At 36.1% G+C, this 11,353-nt stretch overlaps 1 protein-coding gene across 1 annotated transcript; it reads left to right on the top strand.

The window, feature by feature from the left end:
* The first annotated feature begins 8,773 nt into the window (after nucleotides 1-8,773).
* Nucleotides 8,774-10,960, top strand: LOC117108787. The gene is made up of 2 exons (XM_033250936.1): nucleotides 8,774-9,400; nucleotides 9,482-10,960. The coding sequence occupies exons 1-2, from the start codon at nucleotides 8,774-8,776 to the stop codon at nucleotides 10,958-10,960; spliced, it is 2,106 nt and encodes a 701-aa protein (XP_033106827.1).
* The last annotated feature ends 393 nt before the right edge of the window (nucleotides 10,961-11,353 follow it).

Consider the following 11,353-nt stretch of genomic DNA (forward strand, 5'->3'; position numbering starts at 1 on the left):
TTATGCTATAGAAGATGATGAAATAAACTTTGTGTTGGAAGTAATTATTTATAAATTGTTATGGAAGATACCTGATAAGTCCATCCTCATTAATGCAACAGATCTTATGTAATAGATTCGTTCTTGAAAATTCATGTGACAACTGTGCTCTGTATTTTTGACAATTTCATCACTCATGAAAGGAAATTTTGTCCGCATAGGCCTAGAGCTTTTGTATATCTGGACCAGTCAATTGTGTGTAACCTTCCAGACCTAGTCTGTAATTGAAATTGTTGCTATTGATTCGGATAGGCCAGCAAAGTTGATTTCAAGAACATTTTGTTGTTAAGTACAGTACAATGTTTTTTGTATCTTCTCCACTCTCGTCTCATATTTTAACATTTTAAGCTAATACAGTATATAAATGTAAACTTGTTCTTCCCTATTCTTTACATTGGTATAAACTACAGTAACTATAAATCCATATATTTAATATTTTGATAATAAATAGAGTGTGTAAAATGCAGTGATATATATTCTAATACCTAACTGCTTCAATGTTGCTTTATTCTGTGTACAAAAAAATAATAGCTCAGAATGTCTCAAATGTTACGTTCGGGCGTCTAGAACACAAAAATTTCGCGGGGGCATGCCCCCGGACCCCCTACGACAGTGTTGTCTCAATCGGCCCAACTTCCGGCCCCCCTTCCGGCCCCCCTTTTGGACATTTCTGGATCCGCCCCTGGTAACTTGTTCTTCCCTATTCTTTACATTGGTATAAACTACAGTAACTATAAATCCATATATTTAATATTTTGATAATAAATAGAGTGTGTAAAATGCAGTGATATATATTCTAATACCTAACTGCTTCAATGTTGCTTTATTCTGTGTACAGTAAAACAATTTTATATTAACTTTGAGAAAATACACTTGTAATAAATTATTTGCCATGTACAAGGATGATAAATTGTGTTTCAAAATATTTATTTAGTAACACCAGTAGTCTTGAATTTACTGTATGTACAACAATAACTAAGTGAAGCACCAAAAATATGGATGTTGAATATCATCATGAAAGAAGAAATCTTGGCTATGGTAAATAATACAAGACAATCAGACATGATAAGTAGAGCAGTGCAATTAAAAATTGCCTAAGACGACTAATAATATATTCTTAATAATTTCTAAGTCAATCTAATTTTACATGCCGAATTGTTGTTTTCCATTACCGTAAGTGCAAGACAAATTTTGTTAGGGTCAAACAATTTCTCAATATGACATAGGCAAGTTCAACTATATATTTTAAAATACTAAACAAAAAATGGTGTATAGCAAAAAAATTGAAGCTTTGTCTTAAATTCCAATACCAAATTGATCAGCATGCAGACATAGGCATAATCCAGGCATTAAAAAATAAGCAGTTTCATAGAATAACTTTAGACAAGACTGTACAAAGCCATACATTAAAATAGTTGTTCCTGTATATATTGAGCCACATTTTCATTCTGTACTATCAACTTCGCACATTACATATTTCAAAATTAATGCTCACAATTTGTTTTCTAAATCTCGGTCACATATTTGCTTCAAAAGGATTACTATTGAATGGGATTATAATACCATTTAATAATATTAAAGATATTTTGCAAGTGAAACAGGTACAGTAATACTGGTACAGTATTTATTTATTTATTATAAATTTGGCATGCAATATAAACCAGATGCTGCAATATAAACCAGATGCGCAAAAAACAAAAACTTAAGTATGTGGCATTTCAGTATATCTTCAGAAAAAAAAAATCACTAGATAAATCGTTTTAATTTAATTCTTTTGAAATATTTTGGACTCAATCACTTGCTGCAGAGCTCTGAGCATCGCCACCTTCTGCTAACTATGGATTGGACATGTCCATTTCATCATGTCCACACAGATGGAACTGTTTGCATCACATCCATTTGAGCCAGTCATTTGCTCCTATTGAGAAATAAGTATACAGTAGTTACAATAATGCAAAACCAGGTTTGTTAAAAAATCAAAAATGTTATCAAACATTGGCATTTGCTGCTTTATCAATAACATACCATACTGAGATACTGTATAATTTTATTTGAATTCCACATTTCAACAACAGCTGAAAGTTAGGTTTGGAGTAACATATGCATCATGTTATTGAGGCGTTATTGTTGTGTAGCCTAGCTTCTAGGCCTACAGTATATCAATAATAATCTTATTGTTACGGGAATTGGTGTTGGCTCTGATGATATACTGTAGTGTTATAGCACATCATCTTTATTTAGACAGTGCAGTTTTTAGACATTTAGGCCTAGGCCTATATGACAGTTTTTCATAGGACCAGGCCTATATAGCTAGGCCTATAGTATTATTAGTAGGCCTAGGGGCCTAGGTTATTATGAAAAAATATGCACTAGCACAATTAATGTGACAAAGTCAAAGGCTAGTAGTAGAAACCTACTAACTTTACCGTCAGCTGGATAAGGCTGCGTGCGAACTCACCTGCTGCGGGACTGGAGCAGTGTCCCGGTCAGGAGTGCGCTACTTAGCTGCTGGGTAGACACTGACTGTGCTGTGCTTCCTAGGCATAGGCTAGGCCTTATAAACAAACAAGTCATCGGACTGATATACGTTTATTAATTCAATTGAATTATTCCTCCATGATTGAATTGACGTTGACAAAACCGTCTCTCTGTTACTGCGTACGTAAACGATCACAAAAACTCACGACTTCACACTACTGGACGTACGGTACGTATTGTCTAGGCTAGTTGCTCGATCGTCGGGACGATTTTTCGATCAGCTGCTCACCAAAAATTACTGGTCTTGAATATTAATGAGTTGGTTAGAAAATACTACCAAGCTAGTGAAAAAAGTGATCAGCCTCGTTTTCACCTGATTTTCCCGTCTCATCACATCATGTTTTGTTTCTCTAATTATCGTTACATCTCAACATTTTGAATTTTTGAAGTATTTTTCCCGAACTCAGGAAAGCAATATATGGCCACTTGTCTCATCCCCGCACTCCTCCCCGCACCCCCCCCCCTTTAATGATTGATCCATGGAACTATCTATTGGAAGACAGCCTAGGCCTGGCCAGGCTGGCCCTATTAAAATGCCAGTTTATTCGTCGTGGAATGTGGATGATGATACCTCAAAAACTAGCTCAAATTTTCGCAGAAAATGACTAGGAAAAAGGTGCACAGAACTTAACTTCTGTATGATACATTGGTTATATATTCAGATTAGTTCCAAACTAATTTTCGACAAATGCTGCTCGGAAATCGGCCTTTATTTTCCGAGGAGGATAAATAGCCTGCACACACTCTGAGTTACAACCACCTGGCCTAGGCGTGACCCTGCTAGTTCTTTCATGCTGGATCAATAACTAGTAGAGGGTCAAATGTCCAGCAATTTTGTGAAAATACAGGGGATTTATTATTACTGTACTCTACATTAAAAATGATTGAGAAACAAAATAGCCTATTATACATATGTGCTATACATGTTTAAATTGTAATTGTCTTCATCTATAACTTTTTAACTTATTTTTATTTTTATATTATTTATAAAAAAACTTCTATATTAATGAAATAGTTAATTCTATTCAGAATAATATTTTAGGCCGTGGCTATTGTTATACAATTTTGCAATGCATTTGAATATGGGCTTTTCACAGTGATGGTTAATAAATATATATTTTCAATAAAAATTATCATTGATGATTAATGCCAGGACTATTTCCTTATATTATAAAGATATTGTGATATCAATTCGAATTATTTTTGAATGGTGTAAGAATACTTTCGACATGTTGGATATCGATGGATTCATTTGGTAGGTGTAACAGGCTAAAGAAATCGGACAGAAGGGTCATCCCATCTTGCACTCTGTGGTCGAGTAGGGACTGTGAAGACTACCCTGGGTATTTTGATGCTCTAGATACAGGAATTGCATGAGTGAGAATATTCGGATGTCACCTAATATAAAATAATTTAAAGCTGTTTTGGACTCATTAATATTCATAAATTAACGACTAAATCTCATTACAATATTTAATTGTTACACACCTCAACATGACCGACGTACGCGACAGCCAGCCTTCTGGTGTTTGTACATGATGATACAGATACAGGAATCGTTGATAAAAATGCTTCCAATATCTCATCACTCATGGTAAGAAAGGAAATTTTGTCAGCATAGGCCTACAGTTTCTGTAATTACACCAGCCAATTGTGTGTAACTTTCCAGGCCTAGTCTGTAATAGAAATTGTTGCTATTGATGTGGATAGGCCAGATGCGAATAGGCCAGCCAAATTGATTTCACGAACATTTTGTTGTTAAGTACAGTATGTTCCAAATGCAATATTCTTGTGTCTTCCCCACTCGCGTCTCATATTTTAAAATTTGGAGCTCTGTGATTTGGAGTTTTGTGTACAGTAAATAAATTTAACTTGTTCTATCATATTCTTTACATTGGTGTAAAACTAACTGTTAATCGATACATTTAATTTTTTTGATAATAAATAGTGTGTGTTAAATGCAGTGATATATCTTAATACCTGACTGCTTCAGGGTTTTGTTCTGTGTACAGTGAAACAATTTTATATTAACTGAGAAAATACAATTGTAATAAATTATTTGCCATATACAAGGATGATAAATTGTGTTTAAAAAATATTTATTTAGTAACACCAGTACTCTTGAATTTGTGTACAGTAATAATCAATAACCAAGTATAAGCACCAAAAATATCATGGATGTTGAAAATCATCATGAAAGAAGAAATCTTGGCTATGGTAAATAATACAAGGCAATAAAACATGATAAATAAATCAGTTAAACTTGCCTAAGACGACTTCGCCATAATTTCTAAGTCAATCTAATTTTACATGCCGAATTGTTGTTTTCCATTACTGTATGTGGAAGTCAATTTTGTTAAAGTCAAACAATTTCTCAATGGCATTTTGGATACGACATAGGCAAGTTCAACTATATAAATATTTCAAAATACTAAACAAAAAATGGTGTACAACAACAAAATCGAAGTTTTCTTTTAAATTGCAATACCAAATTGATCAGCGAACGTTTAAAAGCATGCAGACATAGGCATAATCCAGCCATTACAAACTAACCAAATTCATAGACTAACTTTACACCAGACTGTAGAAAGCCATACATTAAAATAGTTGTTCCTGTATATATTCAGCCAAATTTTCATACTGTATTATAAATTTTGTGCATTATATATTTCAATATTAATCCCCACAAGTTGTTTTATAAATCTGGGTCACATATTTGCTCCAAAAGTATTAATATTGAATGGGATTACACGGTTTTAAAATAAGAAACTTATAACAACATTTATTAGTATTAAAGATATTTTGCAAGTAACACTTCTAAAACTTCTTAAAATATTATTTATTTATTATAAATTTGGCATGCATTGTAATACAGTGCTGCAATATAAACCAGATGCGTAAAAACTTCCTGTCTGCTAGTTTGTAATGTATTATGTTGTAGAAATATTAGTACAAAAAAAATCAGACATTAATGTTTCTTAAAAAAACCACTAATGCTGATATTTTTTACCATGCCAATATGCTTCATGTACTCTGGCTGAATGATGATGAGATATTCACCCAATTTTCTATTGCTCGCGTTACATTGTGTGTATCTTCCATTACAAGTTTCAGTAGACGACCGGAGTGTTTCTTGCCAAGGTCTTGCTGGGTGCTTGTATGCTTTGTACCACCATCTTTTGTACATGTTTCACTAGATGCCAGTTTTGGGTGCAGGTTGGGTGGTTGTACTAATGGCAAATGTTGGGGTATTTCTGTCTCATTATGGGAATTGTCAAATACCATGTGACCAGGGTGTCATGTATGCCTATCACATATTGTAGTCCTACAAAAAAAATAGTATTATATAGCACATCACCATTATTTAGACAGTGCAGTTTTAACATTTAGGCCTAGACAGTTTTTCATAGGACCAGGCCTGCCTAGTCGTATTATTTTGTAGTAGGCCTACCTAGGAAGGCCTATTTTTCTATGAAATAAAAAAAATGCACTTGCACAATGTGACAATGTCGCCATGGCATGAAAAGTCTAGGGCCTATACAACGATATTCTAGGCATTTACCCAGCCTTTTTAAATAGGGCCTATTGTGACAGTCCGGCCTAGTCCGACCATATCTCTCTGGTCAGACTAGCTAGGCCTATTATTATAAGTAGTAGTAGTCTAGTAGAAACCTACGGTAATAACTTTACCGTCAGCTTCAGCTGGATAGGCTACGTGAGAACTCACCTGTTGCGAGCGGGACGGGAGTACTTACGCTGGTGCTGGGTAGATATTGACTGTGTTAATCCTAGGCATAGCCATAGGTGTAGGCCTAACTATCAACAAACTAATATTAATCCAATTGAATTATTCCTTCGTGATTGAACTGACGTCGACTAAACCCTCTCTCTGTTACTGCGTACGTAAACGATCACAAAAACTCACGACTTCTCACTAACTGTATGTATTGTCGAGGCTGCTGGTCGCTCGATCATCGTCGGGACGATTCCTCGACCAGCTGCTCGCCAAAATTGACAGACTGGTCATGAAAATTAATGAGTTGGTTAAAAAGTTGCTACCAAGCTACTGAAAAAAGTGATCAGCCTCGTTTTCACCTGATTTTGATTTCTCATCATATCATGTTTTGTTTCCGTAATTGTCGTTAAATCTAACGTTTTTTTTATTTTTCCCGAACTCAAAAAAGGTTAAATAAGCAATATATGACGACTTATTTTAAACCCGCACTTGGCCTTTAATCATGAAAACATTGGTATCGAGAGTTTAATGGTTTATCATTGCATATTGCTTGAAAGTAATGGATGTTGCTAACCGGAGCTTATACTGTGTAATGAGAATATCAGTGAGATGATTCAAAGGATGCCAAGAAAAACTTGCATCTTAGACCCTTTCCCTACTAATATTCTTACTTCTGTTCATGAAATCATGACTCCCATTTTCACTGAGATAATCAACGCATCTTTATCGTCTGGAATCTTTCCGGACGATTTAAAGATATGTGTGGTCAGGCCACTTTTGAAAAAACCGTCCTTAGATCCAAATATCATGTCTAATTTTCGTCCTGTGTCGAACATTGCATTTCTTTCTAAACTTATTGAAAAATGTGTTTCTTCTGATGTAGTTAACTATCTCGAGGACAATAGTTTATTCGATCCTCTTCAATCCGCATATAGGAGGCATCATAGCACGGAGTCCGCAATCCTGAAAGTGCACAATGACATCAAGCTCGCACTCGATAAAAGCAACTGTGTCTTGTCAATATTTCTCAACCTGTCTGCAGCGTTCGATACTATTGACCATTCCATTCTTTTCCAGAGGCTTGCATCCCTAGGAATCTGTGATACAATGTTCATATGGTTTGAGTCATATCTAAGATCAAGGAAACAATTGGTTCACATAAGGAACACTACCTCGGGCTATACTGATCTTACATGCGGAATCCCCCAAGGTTCCATTCTTGGTCCCATTCTGTTCCTTATATCTATTTCTCCTTTAGGTAACATAATTCAACAACATTGTCTTGAATATCATGCCTACGCTAAAGACACACAGCTTTATATTAGTTTCAAACCAAGTGCAGGAAGATATGACGAGGCTAAGCTAACTATTGAAGCTTGCGTCAGAGATGTCTAAGTCTGGTTAGCGAAAAATATGCTCTCTTTCAATCCTGAGAAAACGGAGATACTGTTCATTTACCCGAAGTATCTTAGAAATGTGCCTATCATTCAAAACATCCACATTGGAAACACCTCAGTCATTCCATTCAATGAGGTTCGTAATATTGGGGTGATATTTGATTCATCAATGACAATAGATAGGCACATTAAGAACATCAGCAAAGCAGTATATTATCATATACGCAACATCAAAACCATTAGAAGATTCTTAACTGATGATGCAGCTATCAAGATTGTCCATGCCTTAATAACATCTCGGTTGGACTATTGCAATGCTATACTTTATGGTCTTCCTCAAAGGCATATAAGGATGCAGCAACTTCTTTTAAATATGGCTGCACGTCTTGTGTCAGGAGTTTCTAGATTTGAGCATATAACACCTACTCTTCGTCGCCTGCACTGGTTACCTGTTAACCAACGCATCTTATTTAAATTGTTGCTTTTCACATATAAATCATTAAATAATAAATCACCCTCATACATATCCAACCTGATTAAACTTCGCTCCACCACTTGTTCTAGAGCTTTAAGATCTACATCTAGTTCATCTACATTATTCATCCCTTCATGTCGTACAAGAACGTATGGTGAAAGAGCATTTTCTGTTGCTGCTCCCAAGGCTTGGAATAGCTTGCCTATCTTTGTTCGTGAGTCTCCATCTGTTGAGATATTTAAAAATCGTCTCAAGACTCATCTCTTTAGTTTATTTTAATTTGCAATTTTTTAGCGCATAGAGACCTATGTACTTTGCGCTTTACAAATCCAAATTATTATTATTATTATTATTATTATTATTATTATTATTATTATTATTATTATTATTATTATTATTATAAGTAAATGCTATCTGTAAATGGGAATCTGGCAAAGCAAATTGAATGGATTGATTTGAATAAAATCTAATCATACAAACTACGTCAGACTCCCATCTGGTTTTGCAATCTTATATCGAGTTTTCTACAATTCAATTTGCTGTTTCAACGGGGTAAGCGAGATATAAGCTTTTACACGTGTGTGCATCATGGAGTCCAAGAGAATGAGACGTGCTGCTCGACGGGAAACGAAAAGATTGGTAGATGAGCTGCGAGCTGCCGTGGAGGGAGGTGAAGTAGCATCATTCATACAAGATTTGAATGACGAGTTGAAAAAGCAATGGGACAAGCTTCAAAGTACACAGGAAGAAGTGATGAAACATGTCGATGAGGCACAGGAGGAGGAAGAAGATAAGTGGTTAGCGGGTATTCGTAAAGAATACTTAAATGTTAGGAAGGATGTATGTAAATCTAAGACAGGAGATGAGGGTCAGTTAAAGAGCGATGCTCAAAATGTAGATAAAGGGGTAGATAAGGATGTGATCCTGGCAGGTTTGTTGAAAACACTGTCAATACCTAAGACACAAATAAGAGAATTTAATGGTGATCCCCTCGCATATCATTCGTTTATTGCTACATTTGGAAATACTGTTAATGATATAACTAGTTCTGTAGTTAAGTTAAACATGTTGCTTTCCTCTTGTAGTAGGCCAGCCAGAGCTGCTATAGAATTTACTGTCATGAAACCTCCTGATGAGGGATATAAGGCCGCTCTTAAGATCTTAGGTGAAAGATTTGGTAACAAGTCTATAGTCAGTCAAGCATGGATTACCAAAGTAATGGGTAGAGGTACTGTTGACTTGAGTAAGATGACAGAGTTTTCATACGATTTAGAGAATTGTCATGATAATTTATAGGCTCTTGGATTTATTAATGAGCTTGACAATCAGGCTAGTTTACGTCAAATAATCGACAAATTGCCTAAGTTTCTCCAACACAGGTTTAGGAGTGAAAATCAGAAGATCAAAGAATCAGGTGAAATCGTTAAGCTGAAAGATGTAGTCCGGTTTGTCAAGAAGGCAGCGGCTGAGGTGTCTGATCCGGTATTTGGTGAAATTGATAAGATTAATAAAGGGGACAAGAAGCAAGTATTCACTTCCAAGCGAATTCATGTGAACCAGGCGAATACCTCAAGTGTTATAAAACCGAATAAATGCTGGTTATGTAAAACAAATGAGCACTGGACTGATCAATGCAGTAAGTTCAAAGCTTTTTCTGTTTATAAAAGATATGAATCGTGTAAGCATAACCATGTATGTTTTTCTTGTCTAAAAGTTGCAGGACGCAACCATAGACAAGATAATTGCAGTCGAAAGCGACAATGCCGAGAGCCGATTGGTGAGACGGCTGTGTGCTCCAAGTATCATCACAAACTTTTACATGTTGAAGGTAAAGTAAAGGCTGGGTTTTTAGGTCTAGCAAATTTGAGCTGCTTCAAGGAGCCCATGCTGAGACTGATCAATGTAGAAGTTGACATCAACGGTAGGACACAAGTTGCTAATGTTTTACTCGATAACGGTTCGCAGGGCACTTTTGTAAGAAGAGGTTTTGTGAAAGGCCTGAAAGGAAAAAATGTTACTGCAACAATTACAACAGTTGGTGGTGCTGAATCCATAATTCAGTCAGAAATGCTGTCATTGAATCTCAATTGTCCAAATGGTGCAGAAAAGATAACTGCTCTGGTGATAGATGATATTACAGTAGCTAAGGAAGTGCCAAGGCTAGATTTCAGCAAGGTCGAAAAAGCATTTGGCTTAGAAACACCTGCACTTAAACGTAGCGGTGGATTGGTTGACATTTTAATTGGAATAAACTTTGCAAAACTACACATTGGAAAAATGCTGGAAAGAGACAACGATGTGGTGCAAAATTCGCCATTTGGCTGGACTGTGATGGGTGGAAGTGTATCAACAAGCACACACGCCAGTAGAGTGATGCATGTAAAGATTCATGAAGGACTGGACTTGACAGATTTCTTGACAACGGAGTCGCTTGGTGTAGAGGTGAAACCCTGTGGATGTAAGACTATGAAGAATGCTGATGAAGCTTTTGAAGGCAAATTAATAGAAGATTCCTGCACAAAGGTTGGAAAACAATGGCTGATCCCCTACCCTTGGGCAAAGGATCCAAGCAATTTAATGGACAACCACTATCAAGCGAAGAGAATGCTAATTGGTTTAGAAAAACGATTAAAGAAGAATCCTGAACAAGCAAAGGCATATGCCAAGCAAATGGATGAGAGGGTGGAGATGGGATTTTCTAGAAAATTAGATGAAGAAGAGATTGTTAAGTATAAGGGGCCAACTCATTACATTCCACATCATTCGGTTTTATAGAAAGATAGTACCAGTACACCTTTAAGGATTGTTTTTAATTCTTCAAATAAGTGCAACGGAGAATCACTCAACGAATTCTGGATGAAGGGTCCCGATATGCTAAATAACATTCATGGTATACTTCTACGGTTCCGAGAACACCCAATCGCCCTATGTGGGGATATATCAAAAATGTATCATCGAATACTGGTCTCCGCAATCGACCAACATGTGCACCGGTATCTTTGGAGGAACCTAGAGACACACCGCGAACAGGACATATATGTGAAACAAGTGCTGACGTTCGGAGATAAGGCAGCAGCAACCATGGCGATTACAGCTTTGAAGTTAACTGCTCGAGAAGGAAAAGGTAGGTATCCAGAAGCAACTAATGCCATTGAAAACAACTCCTAT

Source organism: Anneissia japonica, unplaced genomic scaffold (genome assembly GCF_011630105.1).
Source record: "Anneissia japonica isolate Jap-2015-1 unplaced genomic scaffold, ASM1163010v1 scaffold10184_len302889_cov135, whole genome shotgun sequence".
Lineage (NCBI taxonomy): Eukaryota > Metazoa > Echinodermata > Crinoidea > Comatulida > Comatulidae > Anneissia > Anneissia japonica.